This window comes from Trifolium pratense, linkage group LG4 (assembly GCF_020283565.1).
Source record: "Trifolium pratense cultivar HEN17-A07 linkage group LG4, ARS_RC_1.1, whole genome shotgun sequence".
Taxonomy (NCBI): domain Eukaryota; kingdom Viridiplantae; phylum Streptophyta; class Magnoliopsida; order Fabales; family Fabaceae; genus Trifolium; species Trifolium pratense.
Genome location: NC_060062.1, coordinates 3,559,876 through 3,579,115, shown reverse-complemented (window position 1 = coordinate 3,579,115; position 19,240 = coordinate 3,559,876). Strand labels below are relative to the sequence as shown.

Sequence of the window (19,240 nt, the reverse complement as noted above, 5' to 3'; positions counted from 1 at the left end):
TAAGAGGCTAGGTTCTTCAATTATGAATTCCAAATTTATTAAAATTTTGTTGGATATGTGTATCTTCATAAATAAATAAAATGAGATGATATCAATATAGGGTGACACAAATGGTAGATACTTGGGTCCCTTAATCATTTGGTCCGGGCTCAATCTCTGGCCGGTGCGTATGGAGAAGCATTTCTTGGAAGAGGTCAATCCCTTAAATGAATCTCAGTTACCTTGAGGAAATTAGTATCTACAGTTGCGCGCGGATGATATCTTTGGTTTAAAAAAAAAAAAAGAAAAAAGAGATGATTAGTTTAAACATGGAGCTTGTTGTCCACTTGTTTCTCTTTTTTTCTTTTGAAGAAACTTGTTTCTTATTCATATTGAAATCTTTGTTTTTAAACTTAATTGGTATAGAATCTATAATTCTACATGTTAGACAACTTATATTTGAGACAAAATATTGTCATGTTTAATTGTTGTGCATCGTCGGTGTAAATTTTTTTTACACATACATCCAATAATGTGTTGCTACATCATTTAATGAATGTGACACATCATGTGTTTTTAATGACCATACATGATGTGTCGGTATATTATTGAATGCATGTGCAAAATAACTTTACACCGACGGTGCATATAAATTAAATTCTATTATTTAGTGAAAGACAAAATTTTTAATTTTTATCTAGTCTTTTACCCGTCAATTTATCTGGTTTCAAGAACAATTTTAGATTAAACACAATATAACAAAACTCACATTTATCAACTACTTCTAACAAAAAAGGTACACATGAGTAACTAATGACTATGTGGAATAAATTCTTTCAAAGACAAACACTCTTGTAATCTGCATAGCAATGGCACATTTAATATATTTTCATTTATTTTTTGTTACATGCATAGTGATCAGTAGTTATGGTGTTGTGGGATATGATATGATGCAAATGAAGTTGCAGCCATATATCCAATCCAAGTGGCTATTGCACACCAATAACATATTGTAAAGTTCCACCCCCACATGCCTTTTTTACCCTCCGTGGTGTGTGACCAACTAATACTACTGCTCCACCAAATATTTCACTGCCACAACTAAATGGAGACCCATTTGTACCGGAAGTATGATGAACCGTTACTCGACACACTATTAATGTTAACTTTTTATTTTTAGGGAAATATGTCAATAAAGGCAACATAAATAGGACCTCTATCAGGAAAATCTGTTTTGTAAACACCATAACAAAGACCTATTGCAGAATTTGCAGTGCAATCATCAATCAACTTCAAGGGATTCAACCCAACAATTGTTGCCGCGTCGAGATGTTCTCGTCTCTGCAAGTCAGTAAAGTATAATGGAACTCCGATAACACAATCCGAAACAGTGGTCCCCAGATCATTTTCAGCTATAGCCTTCAAATTAGCAAAGAGCATTGTTAATATTTGAACCGGCATAAACTTATGATCCTCCTTTAAGTATTTCAAGTGGATAAAATGCCGCCAGCTGGACCTTCAGAAGTTTCAACAGGGAGCATTTTTAGGTCATTTTGAACATCAGGGTCATCAAATCTCCGTCCTATTAGTCTTTACTTGAGATACTTTCGATTTCGGGTGCATCATAGCAGAAGCAGCCCCAGAAGACCCAAAAAAACGTTGCTTCTCTCCGAAGCAAACGATTGCAGGGGTTTCACGGTTCGATTCACCATTCAACAAAACATCAACCCCACCTTGCTTCACTACAGCAATTACACAATTCTCATTTCCAATATCAAACCCTGCTACACTCATTTCAACTCACTATATCCCTTTACCAATCCAATCTATCCTTTCTACGTATACTTCACCAACAACCCTAAATTCAAAACCTTCACAAAATTCTACAACAAAGCTGGCCCAAAATCATAAGCTTCATCCATAGCTATTAAGAGACATAAAAGTTGGAAACAAACACATCAAAATGAAAACTTGCCATTAATATCACAAGTAAAATTATAACTAAATAGATAAACCAATAATTTGGTGTAAATCAAGTATCCTTTGCGTGCAACTGTAGAGACTAATCTTTCGAGTCTTGTGGGACCCAAATGGGTGGAAAACTCTCTCTAAGAGTTTTAACGTTGCTGCATGCCCATACCAGGGATCGAACCCAGGACCTTAATTAAGCTATAAGAGACCTATGTCATCTCGTCTAAGCGTTCTTGGTAATAAACCAATAATTTAAGATAAATCCATTTTGTGATTGATTTTTTTCTCCATTTTCAAGGAATGCTATCACAATATATGTAATAATTTGACCGGAGCTGAACTCATGGAAGCACAAGAAAAAGAACGTCAGTTAATCCAGAAGAATGTATCAATGGAGTTAATGGAGTTAACCAAAAACAAGAGGAACACTTTGGAGTCATACGTCTACGACACGAGGAATAAGGTATAGGGTTCATTAGCTTAATAAGATGCAGACACGGTTTTGTCACACATTTCATATCTAGCTTTATGTATGTGTGTGTGTTCTATCTTTACAGACTGACCGGCGTTTAATAATTTGTGAATAGCTCTTAAACAAGAGAAGGATGAAATATCCAGGAGCCTCGAAGAGAATGAGAAATGGCTTTATAATGAAGGCAATGATGAAACAATACATACTTATTTTGAAAAACTCGAAGATCTAAAACAGGTTATATTTTCTTCTCTAATCTTCATGTTAACATTCTTAGCCTTATATAGCTGGTGGATCCAGTTGACAACCGGTACAAAGACGAAGAAGCAAGAGTGCAATCTACAGCAAGAGATTTATTAGCTGGTGGATCCAGTTGACTGGTTTGAATGATTCTTTATTTGTTAAGTCTCAGATCTTACTTCTTGATCCCTTGCCTCCTATGAATAAGATCTTCTCTATGGTTTTGCAACACGAGGAGCAAAGTGGATTTGTTTACTGTGATGATTCCAAAGCTCTCATCAGTCATCAATGCTTCTGAGAGTAAGAATTCTCGCGCCATGGGTAAATCTCCTGCAATTCCTTCTGGTACCAAGCGTTATTGCACTTTCTGTCATCGCTCTAACCACATTGTTGAGAATTGTTTCAAGAAACATGGTGTTCCATCTCATATGCAAAAATGGAATTCAGGTTCTGCTAATGATGCTTTTGAGCCTTGAGGGGTCCAATTCTGGTGATGATCAATTGAATGTAGTTCAGGATCACAAAGGCAATTCTAGCAACTCTGCATCTACTAACTCAGGTTCTGCACACATTACTCAAGATCAATTTGATAAGTTGATACATCTCATTCAAACTTCTGGTATTAGTCATGGTTCTGGTCATGCTGCTTCCAATCAGGTTTGCTCATTCAAACCTATTGGTCCTTCATCAATAGCTAAGCAAGGTATACATTCCCTTTGTTCTTTATGCTGTAACACTATACATCTAGGCACTTGGATCATAGATTCTGGTGCCAGTTATCACATTTGTGCCACACTTCACTGGTTTCATTCTTATAATGAAATCACTCCTATGATGATTAAATTGCCTAATGCATCAAGTTATCACCAAATTTTCTGGCACAATTGTGTTTTCACCTACTCTTAAGATAGATAATGTCTTATATGTGCCTGATTTCACTAGTACAAATATGACATATTACACTAGTAATTTACATCTGACGAGCATATGTCAGATGTAAAACGCTATATGGAGTAACCTTTACATCTGGTACTAATATCCACGGAAGGGAAAAATATATAGACATAACTTATTACATCTGGTTCTAATATCACCAGAAATAAAATTGAACGCGGTGGCAATATTGTAATTATGGTGAAAATTATCTAAAATAAATATATATCTGGCCATATATAGAGTCAGATGTAAGACGTCATGTTGAGTAAAAAAAAAAAAAACTTTTTTGGACAAACTGTTAAGTGAGAAAAACACTCAAGCGTACGATTCATACACACTCTTCGCCAACAAACCCTCAAGAACAGTCAAGAACAGTCACGCGATTTTCCCAAATCATCAAGAACAACAAACCCTCAATTCCTCTCTCGATTCGAAACTCTCTCAATCACGACAATCCCTCACTCTCACTCGTCCTCTCTCATTCGTTCTCTCAATTTCGTCATCTCTCGGTGGTTCACGAACCCTAGGTCCCAAATCGAAGGTGGGTGAAACAAATTAAAGCTTCTCTCAGATCGTTCTTCTCCCTACAACTGAAAACACAAACAGGTACTGATTCTATTCTCAAATTTTTTTAATTTCTTTTTGTTTGGTTAAAGTTTGTAATTTTTGGGGTTTTATGTGCATTTTTTGCACTGTGTTTCTGGGGTTGTGAATATGTATTCTGGGTTTTATGTGCGTTTATGTGCGTTTTTTGCACTGTGATTCTGGGGTTGTGAATATGTATTCTGGGTTTTATGTGCGTTTTTCACTGTGATTCTGTGTGTTTTATGTGTTGTCACCATCTTTGTAATACCTCCATATTTCACTTACTGCGTTTTATGTTTTGCCTGGAATGATTGTGAAAGTTCTTGTGGCCTGTGGGTAATGGTTGCCCTTTGAATGTACTCTCTTGTTACTTTAATAATTGGCCAAATTATGTATATGTTGAACTAGTAAATTAAATTAGAAAACTGGTTAGTGGTAGTGGAGAAATTTGAAGCTCTTCACAGTGATTTTATATTTATCATAATTCCATTTCTCAAAGACGTTTTGCTCTTTATGTTGATTTTTATTTACACAATTGCTGAGTGTCAATGCCTGATCATGAAATTATCAGTCTTTGATTTTGGCTACTGGATTTAGATCCATAAAGTTGGAAATTACGTTAGCGAGTCCATGATTGTTATTACTGGCTTGATGAGTTAGAACCATGTATATTGTATTGTCATTTGAAGTGAAAATGCAAATCACCGTATTTAAATCCTTGTTTTAGGCTGTAGTTTGTCCTGCCTTGCTTCTCATGTACTAGTTTTGGAGAAAGCCTAATAATATTAACACAATAAAAGTGTTTTTTCTACTAGTGTTTGCTAACAGGGGTCATATGGTTTTTGATCCAGTCATTGACTAATAGCATCTCTTCAACAAGGTTTGTCTTCTACATTTACTCTAGTATAATCAGTCACCATGACTCTTTTTTTCAGGTAGTAGTTTGATTTTGTTATGCCTCTTTGATTTCAGCTTGTAGGACTAGGTTTTGATGCAATTTTAGCTTTCATATTCACTAATGTATAACACTAAGGCTCTGCAGCTTTTTTCTGTTTTTTTAGTTAGTTTTAGACTCTTTTTTTTTAGAAGAAAATTAAGGGTTGTTTAAGAACAAGTGGAGTGGCAGCAAATGCTGCGTTTCTGTTACTGAACAGCTCGTCTAGTGAGAAGCATCATCGCCTAGCGAGGACAGCAGCATGCTCTGCCTCTGTATGTGGCTTCAAGTTTTCCTTTACAATAACTCAAAATGGTGGCTTAATTTTGTTGGAATGCGATCATATCAGATGCAGGTTGTTACTACCTTAATGTCACTATGATAATAATGTAGATTTTGTTGTTAGCATGACATATGCAATGTTATCCTTGTTAGAGAAACTAAATGTGGTCCAAGGAGATATCTTAAAATTCTTGTTTTGTGATAGGTTGACCTTCTACTTGAGGTTCTTAATATTGTGTCTGGTTTTGGTCCAACTTCTGGTTCAGCTCTTACCAGCCATATGAATGTTGACAAGGTACTCCTTCAAACACATGCTTGGTCTTTATGAATTCATTATTAGTTAACCTTGAGATTCAGTTAGGCTTGTTGATTCCTATAATTGGAATTTGGTTTGTTAACTGGTTGAATTATTGTGTGTGTCAGTGTGTGTGTGTGTGTGCGCACGCACGCGTGCACTTTTAAAAGGAAAAAAACTCATGCGCTTTTAATTGTTTCTTGAACAGTGTAGGTTGCTTAATTTGTATCTGTTATTGATCCAGGTAATTAGTGTTTGCTTGCTTTGGTTTACTATTTAATTACTAATCTTCTCATTAATGTGTTCTTGGTGTTTTACTAATCTTCTCATCCAGGTATCTTTTCACATTCTTTTCACAAAACTCGTCTGGTACTTGGTGTTTTAGTTTTTGTTGGATGATCATTGGATCCAACTGAATGATTTATTTTTTGTCTGGTACTTAGTGATTTAATTTTTTCTTTTCACTCTTATCTTTCTGCTTGTCTTTTTTATTACTTCACTCATGTTTTTGTTTGATGTGGTTGAGTTATCTTGGGATTTTCCTGTTAATAAATTCAAAGTAACACATCTTATCTTGACTTATGCTTCACAACTATATATTTGCACAATACTTGAGTTTCTTCTCTGTGCCTTTTTTGAATTGAAAATCTATTTAAACAATGCTTATGTTCCTTGTTTTGATTTGCAGGAAGTTGACTTGGTTAAGGACGACATCAAAATCATAGACATCCCTGTGCACTTGGTTAAGGTATATTCAACAATGGAGTTTCTTTATGATGTTTTTGTGTGTGTCTGTATTCAGCAACGGAGTTCATTTATGATATCTACTTAATCCGGTACATGTATAAAAAAAACCTTAGTCATCTCATGTACTAGTTTATCCAAAATTCTCTTAATCCAGTACATGTACATTATGATGTTTTGAATTGTAATGACTTGTATTTGTATTTTGCATCAAAATCCAGTACACCGTCGGATCTCCTATTAGCAAGGACACATAGCAGGAACCAGTTCAAGTGATATTATTATTGTTAATTTTTTTTTTTATGGTGTTTTGGTTTGATGGTGTGCTTTGTGACAGTTTTAGTTGATGTTAGTTTTATTGTTCTGTTATTTATAAGCCTAAGAAAAATTAAGAACTCTCAATCTCTCATATTTACATTTAAAGAAAAATATGGTATAAAAAAATGTCAACCAGCTTTGGATTATGAAAAAAGATGTTTCTCATTATTGTGTTTCATTCATTTTTGTATTTCATATCATTATATTTTATTCCTTCAATTTGTAATGATGTTGCTTTCTGCTCTACTTAGATCTTTGCTTTATTTTTTTTGTTTTCATGTGCAATCAGAGGTTCTTGCTGCTCATCAATTTGAGGATAAATAAAGGTATGCCATGTTAACAATCAAAACAACTATCCAATTTCTTTCTAACGTGATGAGAATTTGTTTCATCTTTTCTCAAGGTTTTTTTGTTCCATCCTGTTTATTTCGAAATATCTTATTTAAATTGAGGGGATGAAGACTATCAAATTGAGGGGTCAAGTTTATGAATTTCCATGGATTAGTTTTTTATGAAACTATATTTATATGAATTAGATTTGCTTGAATTAGTGTAATGAATATGAAAAAATATGATTATTTTTGGAATTTTTTTATTTTTTCCTGATCAATTTTACAATTTTACTTTAGTTGCATACTTTTTTTTTTTACTTTATGATTAATTATAGGATAAAGATTTCTGAAAACTTTAATCCTTAGATTTCTAGGAATTTTGATTATGATGATGCAAAGTTTATTTCTATCACATGTAAAAGAAGTTGCATAAGATATTTTTCATCAATACTTTCATTGGTTGATTGGTTAGAACAATACTTGAATGAGTTAATTGGTTTGTGTGTTGAAACATAATGCTTTTAATAACACTAAGTAGTGTTGTGCTAATTTGAAGCTCTAATTTTTAACAACCAAACCACCTGTTTTAATGATATTGAATGAAAGGATGCATTTTTTGGCAGACTTCACGTTTTGACCTTGAACTCCTACTTTTGGTAATTCTTTCACAGTCAAACAAAAAAAAATTGGCAAGGCAGAACACACAGTGTTGTGTCACTTTCAGCTCTGCTTTTCTTCTTTTCTTTGTGCATCTTGACCATCCCATTTTGGTGAAAAACCAAAAGCTGTTACTTTGCAATCTTATTCTACAAGCTGTGACAAATGTTTTCAAAATTCAAATTTCAAAAATCCCTCCGAAGTTTAAAAAACAATGCTTACCTTTGTGACTCCTCTTTTTCTTCCTTTATGATTCCTCTTTTGGACAATTTTTTGAATTGACCATTGAGAAGCAATTGTTATCGTGTAATGTTGTAATGGGCCATATTTTTCGTAAGCCCAGTTTAATTCCCAACACAAACAAAAAAAATTGGTAAGGTCAGATCATTTTAATTTGCATATATTATAAGGATTCTCCCTCTTCTCTGTTTTTTTTGCCTCCTCCATCTCCAATAATAGGTGAGATGGGGTACATTTTCATCCTCACTTTGGTTGATTAATGTCTTGAACACAATCAGGTGAGATCTATATAAATTTTTTTCCCTGTTCTTGCTTTTATTGTTGAACACAATCAGTTTTATTTCTTTTTTTTTATTCAATTAATCACTCCATGTTTACATTCATTTTTACTTGAATTATGGTTTTTCCTTCAGGCGTCTGCGAAATGTACAAATGTGCCTGGATTGAAGCAGTATTTTGGAAGAAGACCTGCTGGTTTACGAGCAAGGAGGCCTTTCATGCCTTCACCATTCTATCCACCACATGCTTACTGGTAATCTATCATTAGAAGCTAAATAAACTACTTACCTAGAATTTGTTGTTACTTTTGTTTGTCTCTATCATCCATTTTGTAAATTTTAAGTCTTAAAAAGTAAATATGTTACTTTTTGTTTACATGGTGCTTCACATTGTGACTGTGATATTTGAAATTAGTGGATGGATTTCCTTCACATGTGTCTTTGTTGTGCCATAGAAAAAAGGAAAATAACAAAGTCAACAATTCAATTGTTTTGTAGTGATTAGTATTAGTATGTTTGCTTGCATCCAGATTCACAACATATGTTGAATTTAGGTCCTTTGAGATATAATTGCAAGTTGCTTCAATTACATTTTATATTGTTATTACGAGATTATATGTTTTCTCCTATATTGATTGATATTTTAGTTGTTAGTTTCATTGTTGGGTATATGGCTTGATTGAAGGTTTATGAAAGAATCCTACATCCATATGATATGACAAGATGATCAAGAGAATAGTTGAATGGTTGTTCCAGATGCTCATAAGTAAGTAAGATGCATCTTATTTTTTAGTTTACTTTATTGATAGAATAGAGGTTCACCCAATTTATGGTATTTAAGCTTAATGTTATAGAATAATTCATTTTTTAGTATATAATGCTTGATTGAAGGTTTATAGGCCTCAACTGCAATGTAAGATTATAAGATAAATTTTGTGGAATGTTGTAAGGTTGCAAAGAATCTGCCATTTATTTGATGTAAGGCTTATTTTTTTATTTTTTTTTAAGAAGCTAAATCATGTAAGGCTTATTGAAAAGGAATCAAATGTGATTCTATTTGATCGAGAGTAGTATAATCTCTCATATACCTTACTTTGAAGGGTGTTTGGTAGTCTAAGGTTTTGCTTTTAGTTTTATCATCACCAGCCCATTGTCTTCTGTTATAATTTTGTCATCAACTATTTTTGACATGAGTGTGGAATGGTTGCAGGAAAGAGGTAAGATGAAGGGAGGTTACAAAGGGAGATAGCGCCAACACAAATTGTTACAGAACAATGAGATAATTTTGAGGATTATATTTAGTTTTATTATAGTGTGTATTATTTCTTTGATTTTCCTTTCCATTACTTAATTTCATTTTATTATTACTACTACGTGCAAGAATTATAACTATAGAGGACATTAAGAGCATACCACTAGCCTATTGTTACTCCTACTGTCATGATAGAGATTGTATGGGAACTAGGCCTTGAATCTTTTCTAGCATGTGATCTATTTGTAATCTTTTTAGATATGATTTGTAGCATAACTAAAGTAGTTAATGATTATGTAAATCCGAATATTTTTCAATGATAAAGAAGTTTTTTTTTTCCATACTTCTCTTTTTATATGTTGTTTTCCTTACAATGTTTTTGGGGATAGTTTTAGTGAAAAAAATGAAAGCAAAGTGCTTGCACATTGAAAAACTTATGTAAATTACGGCATAGTTTTTTAAATAGGTGAAGTAGTGTAAACCAAATGAATTAAAACAAGAGACATATTAGTTTTGTGTTGTATATATAATTTTTTCAAAAAATTGGTATAAAAAGATGTCAAAAAGCTTTGATTTTTGAAAAAAGACATTAGTTTCTCATTATTATCATAAAAATGTTATTTTATGACAATATAAATTTGAAGGTAATCGGAAATCTCCTAATATTGGGTTCCATTCATTAAGTTTTTCTTGGTTCAAGAGATTTCATTTTGCTAACAACTTATATTTATCACATAACATTTACTCTTCACACAAACTTGCAACATATATCCACATGAGCTTATGAACAATGTTGATAGTTATCTAACAAAATTTTAAGGGTAACTACAAAATACGTCATCTAAATACGTCATCTAAATGGAGAGGAAAAACAAAATGGACCAAACATTAATTTACCAATAATATTAGAGCATGAATTTCATATCACAAGGAAATGGAGTAATATTTCTCACTTAATTAGACTAACTATAATTTAGTAATTCTAACTTCTATGTATTAACGATTCACGACATAAGAATTCCAATTTTAATGATAAAATAGTTCAATCTCATCTAACTCACGGGGACTGTATGATTTTATGTAGACTTTATCATACGCTCTATGTTTTGTGTATCCATTCAAGATTACATTAATTTTTTATGAAATTTATAATTTCATAATGTAACCGTGTAATATGATATATGTTTTACCATAAATAAATTTCAAATTTCGTATCTCTCAAAAATGCACGGGGACTGTATTATTTTATGTAGACTTTATCATACGCTCTATGTTTTGTGTATCCATTTTGTCTATCCATTCAAGATTACATTAATTTTTTAATTGAATTTATAATTTCATAATGTAACCGTGTAATATGATATATCTTTTACCATAAATAAATTTCAAATTTCGTATCTCTCAAAAATGCACGGGGACTGTATGATTTTATGTAGACTTTATCATACGCTCTATGTTTTGTGTATCCATTTTGTCTATCCATTCAAGATTACATTAATTTTTTAATTGAATTTATAATTTCATAATGTAACCGTGTAATATGATATATCTTTTACCATAAATAAATTTCAAATTTCGTATCTCTCAAAAATGCACGGGGACCGTATGATTTTATGTAGACTTTATCATACGCTCTATGTTTTGTGTATCCATTTTGTCTATCCATTCAAGATTACATTAATTTTTTAATTGAATTTATAATTTCATAATGTAACCGTGTAATATGATATATGTTTTACCATAAATAAATTTCAAATTTCGTATCTCTCAAAAATGCACGGGGACTATATGATTTTATGTAGACTTTATTATACGCTCTATGTTTTGTGTATCCATTTTTGTCTATCCATTCAAGATTACATTAATTTTTTAATTGAATTTATAATTTCATAATGTAACCGTGTAATATGATATATGTTTTACCATAAATAAATTTCAAATTTAGTATCTCTCAAAAATGCACGGGGACTGTATGATTTTATGTAGACTTTATCATACGCTCTATGTTTTGTGTATCCATTTTTGTCTATCCATTCAAGATTACATTAATTTTTTAATTGAATTTATAATTTCATAATGTAACCGTGTAATATGATATATGTTTTACCATAAATAAATTTCAAATTTAGTATCTCTCAACAATGCACGGGGACTGTATGATTTTATGTAGACTTTATCATACGCTCTATATTTTGTGTATCCATTTGTCTATCCATTCAAGATTACATTAATTTTTTAATTGAATTTATAATTTCATAATGTAACCGTGTAATATGATTTATGTTTTACCATAAATAAATTTCAAATTTCGTATATCTCAAAAATGCACGGGGACTGTATGATTTTATGTAGACTTTATTATACGCTCTATGTTTTGTGTATCCATTTTTGTCTATCCATTCAAGATTACAATTAATTTTTTAATTGAATTTATAATTTCATAATGTAACCGTGTAATATGATATATGTTTTACCATAAATAAATTTCAAATTTAGTATCTCTCAACAATGCACGGGGACTGTATGATTTTATGTAGACTTTATCATACGCTCTATATTTTGTGTATCCATTTGTCTATCCATTCAAGATTACATTAATTTTTTAATTGAATTTATAATTTCATAATGTAACCGTGTAATATGATTTATGTTTAATCATAAATAAATTTCAAATTTCTTATCTCTCAACAATGCACGGGGACTGTATGATTTTATGTAGACTTTATTATACGCTCTATGTTTTGTGTATCCATTTTTGTTTATCTATTCAAGATTACATTAATTTTTTATGAAATTTATAATTTCATAATGTAACCGTGTAATATGATATATGTTTTACCATAAATAAATTTCAAATTTCGTATCTCTCAAAAATGCACGGGGACTGTATGATTTTATGTAGACTTTATCATACGCTCTATGTTTTGTGTATCCATTTTGTCTATCCATTCAAGATTACATTAATTTTTTAATTGAATTTATAATTTCATAATGTAACCGTGTAATATGATATATGTTTTACCATAGATAAATTTCAAATTTCGTATCTCTCAAAAATGCACGGGGACTGTATGATTTTATGCAGACTTTATTATACGCTCTATGTTTTGTGTATCCATTTTTGTCTATCCATTCAAGATTACATTAATTTTTTAATTGAATTTATAATTTCATAATGTAACCGTGTAATATGATATATCTTTTACCATAAATAAATTTCAAATTTCGTATCTCTCAAAAATGCACGGGGACTGTATGATTTTATTTAGACTTTATTATACGATCTATGTTTTGTGTATCCATTTTTGTCTATCCATTCAAGATTACATTAATTTTTTATGAAATTTATAATTTAATAATGTAACCGTGTAATATGATATATGTTTTACCATAAATAAATTTCAAATTTCGTATCTCTCAAAAATGCACGGGGACTGTAAGATTTTATGTAATCTTTATTATACGCTCTATGATTTGTGTATCCATTAAATTTAATATTAATTTTCAAATTCTATATCTCTACAAACCGCACGGGGACGGTAAGATTTTATACAGCCTTTATTATACGCTCTATGTTTTGTGTATCCATTTTGTTTATCGATTAAATTTAATATTAATTTTCAAATTTTATATCTCTAAAAAATGCACGGGGAATGTAAGATTTTATGTAGCCTTTATTATACGCTCTATGTTTTGTTTTTCCATTTTGTTTAGCCATTAAATTTAATATTAATTTTCAAATTTTATATCTCTAAAAAAACGCACGGGGACTGTAAGATTTTATGTAGCCTTTATTATACGCTCTATGATTTGTGTATCATTTTGTTTATCCATTAAATTTAATATTAATTTTCAAATTCTATATCTCTACAAACTGCACGGGGACCGTAAGATTTTATGTAGCCTTTATTATACGCTCTATGTTTTGTGTATCGATTTTTTTATCCATTAAATTTAATATTAATTTTCAAATTTTATATCTCTAAAATACGCACGGGAGCTGTATGATTTTATGTAGCCTTTATTATATTTTCCTTATTATATGGTTTTATTATGTTAATAATTAACAGATGTCTAATTATTATATTTAAAAAAGCGTATGTCATTATTTAATCATATAATCTTAAGTGTTGTAGTTAATCAGATAAATATTATTCCTCTAATCTAATGACAATGTCGTATTATATTTAGTTTAATTTATAATGATATCGGGAAATTATATGAAATTATTTATTGATTGTACTAACAAACGAAATATAAAACCATATCATATATACAAATTCTTCCCCGTGCGTTGCATTTCTGTGAATTGCATGATTCATACATCACCAAAGAATATGAATGAGAAGTATATAAATCAAGGGTGGATTGCATTTATCAAACAAGCTAATATCAACATCGGTTCCAGGCTTAGGATTACTCTTTTAGATCCACCAGAAATTTTGAATGTTGGAATCATCGACCAACATGATTAACTCTATTTATCATTTGTTCAGTTTAGCTTATGTTTTAAGAACCATGTGATGTTTTATTATGGTTTGAACCATGTGTTGTTTTATTATATTTTGATTAGTATGAGTTTCAAATTCTACTTTAAAAATCATGTGTTGTATTATTGATTGACCTATGTCATTATTATTTTACTATTTCGTATTATTCGATTATTTTTAGGTCAATGTTTGATATCTTAATATTATGCCTAATTATTTATCATGGTACTAACAATTAAAATATATAACAACTGCTTGCCCGTGCGTTGCACGGGTCGGAAATCTAGTGTTATAACATTTTGGATGAATGAGTTGGTATTTTGCTTGAATTGTAAGACTTGGTATTTTATTTGAATTGTAATGACTTGGTTGAATGTAATTGTATTTTGGTTGAATGTTGAATTGTAATGCTATTTTGGTTTTTTTTAATTACAAAATAGGATTTAAAATATAAAAAAAAACGCAGGATTTTGAAAAAAAAAATTAAATAAAGTTACTATTTCACATCTGGTGACTTGGTCAGATGTAAAAGGTCCAATTTAATTAAAAAAAAAAAATTGGTCAGCTGAAACACGAGAACAGAGGTAAAAGGGGATAATTTTACATCTGGCGAATGTCAGATGTAAAAAGCGTAAACTTACTACTTCTTGTACGTCTACCTCTGACTGGGTTCAGATGTAAAATGGGGTTTTGGCCAGATGTAAAAAGTGTTTTCTGTACTAGTGTTTCCATGTCAACTTAATATCTGTTTCCACTTTGTGTCATGATTTGCAATGTTTATAGTGTCTTTTACTGATTCTCACTGCACCATAAAGGAGCCGAGATCACTGAAGTCGATTGGTTTGGCTAATAGGACTGATGGACTTTACTACCTAAACATGTCAAATAAGGAAGATGCTTCACCAAGCATCAACAATATTTCCCCTACCCCTACTTTACCTGATGTAGCCCTGTGGCACTTTAGGCAAGGCCATCTTTCTCATTCTAGGCTTTTACAGTTGCAATCTCAATTTCCCTTTGTTACTAGTGATACAAAAGTTGTATGTGACATATGTCACTTTGCTAAACATAGAAAATCATCTTATACTCACAGTTATAATAAAGCTTCACAACCATATTATCCTATTCATTTTGACATATGGGGTCCTATCTCTATAAAATTAAAATCGATCTGTGCATAATCACTCTTATTTTCTGACTGCAGTTGATGATTTTACTAGATACACTTGGGTTATTTTCTGTGCATAATCACCAAACTAGTTGTGTGGAAACGTCACAACAAAATGGGAGTGTGGAACGAAATCACCAACACATCTTAAAAAAAGGTATTCCTTCAATTATGAATTTCAGATTGATATAAATTTTATTGGATACTAGCGGGCCAGATAGGTGCATTTCACACCCTATGTCTAACTTATGTCATAAAAAAAGACATGTCTTATGTTATGATGAGTTTGTTAATAAAAGATTTTTTATGCTAAAAAAAAGTATGTGTCTAATGTTATGGTGAGTTTGTTAATAAAATATTTTTGTTGCTATTAAAAAAAAATAACGGTATTATTATTGGTATTATGAAAAATTCACATCAAAACTTTTGTATCCTCTTTATATATCGATGTTTCTCCTCATTTTTGTTGTCATAAGACCTTAATTAAATTTAAAACACCAAGTCCCCGTGAATTTAACTCAGTTGGTAGGGATATCACACTATATGTGCATGAGCCCGGGTTCGAACCCGGGACACTCCACTTATTTACTGTTAAGGTGAATTTTCTAGCCACTAGGCTATTTTACAAAAAAAATATTAAAATTAAAACACTAAAAATGGTGAGGAAAATATATTTCAAACACCAATAATATAACAATCAATTAAATGAAATAAAATTTACGTGGACATCAAAATAAACAAAAAAATTATGAAGGCAAAGTTTGCTAGTTTTACTCCATTATATTCATGTTTGAATTTTTTTACAAAAATATATTACTAATATTTTTTTTTCAAGTAGCCTAGTGGCTAGTAATAAGTGGAGTGTTCGGGATCCATTTGATCCAAATTTTAGAACAAATATATCAATTTTCTTTTACATAATTTTTGCTTCGAGACTAAAAAGAAAAATATCTAGGTGGATAGGTACCAATGGCTCATAGGAATGAAAATTTCTCAATGCACCCACCTAATTTCTCCCCCACTCCCCAAAAAATTCGGAAAACGTTTTCCGAATTTTTTATAGTGTAAATTTTACACTAAAAAACAGTTCGGAACGTATTTTTCGAATTTTTTTAGGTGTGCTAGGGAGTGGGGGAGAAATGTTGAGGTGCGTTGAGAAATTTTCCATAGGAATAAGATCCGAGTAAGCCTTAAAATAAATAGGAGTAATTTCTTTTAATCAATCATATGGAAGTCCTTACATATATTACTCCATCAACAATATTCTCACATCCTAAAATATATTTACTCGTCCAAATTTTCATATGATCACTTGTACTAATTAAACCGCGTGGTAGGCTACATGCACCTCAATGTCAACACCAAACTATAGAACATCAAACTTTTTCTTGACGAAACTATAGAACATAAAACTACTTAGCTAAAGATAAGAACAACATTTATCCCAAAAGAAGAAGCTAATAGCAACAGTCCACGCTTATAAGCGTGTTAAATTTGAAAACGAACTTGTAAAAACTTAAATAAAAATTGAATAATTAAAATCCTTGCTACCTCATAGAGTCATAGTATACATATTTCTCTTTTACACAGATTTTCTTTTTTGAAAGACTCTTTTATATATCTATTCCATGACTTCTCTTTTAATTTGTTTATAAAAAATTAATATATGTGATCAATTATTGGTAAATAAAAATTGTTATTATAAAAATTAATATATGTCAATAATTAATATAAAATAAGGTTATTTTACAATTTTCTAATTTCAAATGCATTCACTAACTATAATTTTTGTTAAATAAATATCTTATCTGTATAGTGGAAATTTAGGGTAAAAAGGAAACCAATTTTTTTTTCCGTTGGACTACTTTTTCGTTTCTTGTCTACTATTGTTGAAATCCACACACCAAGGTGGAGGGTTGAAAATTCACTTATTCAAGAATAATATGCATCAAACCAAACGTGGTAAATGATATTAGGGTTAAATGAAAGATAAGATACTTAAAGTGGAAAACACCTTAATTGAAATTTTTTACAATACCTTAATTGAAAAGAAAAAAAATACAGAAGACCTAATCAAAACTAAACACTCTAAAAAAGGGATTTTTTTTTTAAAAAAAATATACTAATTAGTTAAATACGATTTTTTTTCTTAATTATAGTATTATTATCAGGGATTTAAAAAAAATATAGAAAAATAATGATTTTTTGTTAGGATGTCCTTATATTTATATTAGTTTCTCTAATTTTAGAGTTTTCCAAAAAAAAAAATCAACTTATTTTGTAAAATGAGGCTTTTCAAATTTCAAATTAAAAAAAAAATGTTATAACATATATGTATGGCTATGATTTATTTTTGAAAATTACTTGCTCGTATTTTTTTTTATCTTCCTGCCACAATATTTGATCTTCTCATATGGTGAAAATATGAGAAAACAAGAAACAAACATTTTGGTGATATAAATTAGTTCAATTATTTTAAATACTAATTAAGTGCATGTTTACGCGTGAGTGTATGGGGATGGTTGAAGAAACACTTAATCCCAAAGTAGTTTTGCGACTATAGTATCTATATTGTTGTTTCTTTGTGTTTGTGCGTGGGATCGATTGAGGAATAATATTTACTTTATGAATAGTTTTTTGTTTTCTCATTATTAGTATCCGATGCACTGGACCGTCTAATTTAGTTTGTCAATCAGTTCTAATATCAAGTGGCTTCAGCTCACTTCCGATCACAGTTGCGAGAAATTAAATCATGGTCTTGCGTCAATTACTACTATACCAACTAACCAATTACAAAAATTCACGATGAATTTGGGATGATTTTTCTCGCTATGTCAATAATTGGTAAAATAAATTTGTTACCTATATAGTAGAAATTTAGGGTAAAAAGGAAACGAATTTAGGGTAAAATTGTTACCTATATACTGCCTCCGTCCCAAAATATAAGCAAAAACTAGTCAACAAAAGTTGATGTATTTGGTGTAAAATTTAGTCCAAATACATTAACTTTTGTTGACTCACTTTTGCTTATATTTTGGGACGGAGGGAGTACTACGTACTGTATTATTGAACTGATAAAAAAAAAAGTCTACTATATATTATTGAAATGTACACACACTATGATATCTTTTTCCAGCAAGGGATCATATAAATATTTGGACAAAAACCATTTTATCCTATCTTATTACAACCATCACAAATTTGGGATATGTTAAATACAAATTTGTGTTTTTTTTCTTCCGGTTACCATGATATTGGTATGAATTTTCCACCATCGTTAACGATGACTAATCTCCATCGAAAAACATATGGATAAGGAAGAAAAAAAGATAAGAAAGATAAGAAAGCATCTAGAGATAAGAAAGATAAGAAAGCATTTATCAACAATAATATGGATCAAACAACCACTTTTCTTATGCTCCATAAGAACAAAAAAAGATAATGAAAGCATCTAGAGACTCATGAGGTTCAGCAGGTTTAATTTGGGTATAATAAGAAGTAGTATACCACTTTTGGCCCCCTTATTATTGTAGGTAACTTGGCCAATTCCATAAGTTTGTGTAATTTTAGAATCAATTTTAGAATAATTTTATTCGTTCTCAATTTTTTTGACAGAATTAAAATGTAATCATTCTCAATTATTATTATTTTAAAAAAAAAAAACTACATGTACGGGGATAAATATTATAGTACCCTACTCATATCATACTCATTGACATTCCTATATATTACTCCATCCATCCCAAATAGAGTGACACGGTTGACTATATTGCACTATTCATACATATTGTTTTGATCATATTTTTCTACTAATAAATAAAAGTAAATATTAGCATATAAAATGTTATTGGATTAGTCTCGATGAGTATTTTCAAAATATCAAATTTTTATAAATTTTTACTATAATATAATTAAAAATATTAATCGTCAAAGTTATGCATCGATATGCGTAAAACAGTCAACTGTGTCACTCAATTTGGGACGGAGGGAGTAGTATAGAAGTAGAAGTATCTTTAATTATCAATAATAAATTAGTTCAAATAATAAGAGTCTTGTTTCCTTAATTA

At 30.5% G+C, this 19,240-nt stretch overlaps 1 protein-coding gene across 11 annotated transcripts; it reads left to right on the top strand.

Annotated features, from left to right (window-relative positions):
* Window positions 1-3,690: 3,690 nt before the first annotated feature.
* Window positions 3,691-9,817, top strand: LOC123921416. 11 transcript variants are annotated; one of them, XM_045973951.1, is made up of 10 exons: window positions 3,691-4,204; window positions 5,035-5,063; window positions 5,156-5,472; window positions 5,605-5,694; window positions 5,903-5,938; window positions 6,383-6,442; window positions 7,046-7,082; window positions 8,399-8,517; window positions 8,949-9,029; window positions 9,474-9,817. In XM_045973951.1, the coding sequence occupies exons 3-9, from the start codon at window positions 5,380-5,382 to the stop codon at window positions 8,988-8,990; spliced, it is 477 nt and encodes a 158-aa protein (XP_045829907.1). In that variant the 5' UTR covers window positions 3,691-4,204; window positions 5,035-5,063; window positions 5,156-5,379; the 3' UTR covers window positions 8,991-9,029; window positions 9,474-9,817. The 11 variants fall into 11 exon arrangements, 9 of the variants coding, with proteins under 9 accessions (XP_045829907.1, XP_045829906.1, XP_045829904.1 ...); XM_045973950.1 differs by having other exon boundaries at window positions 3,693-4,204; window positions 4,999-5,063; window positions 5,245-5,472; XM_045973949.1 differs by having other exon boundaries at window positions 3,697-4,204; window positions 4,999-5,063.
* The last annotated feature ends 9,423 nt before the right edge of the window (window positions 9,818-19,240 follow it).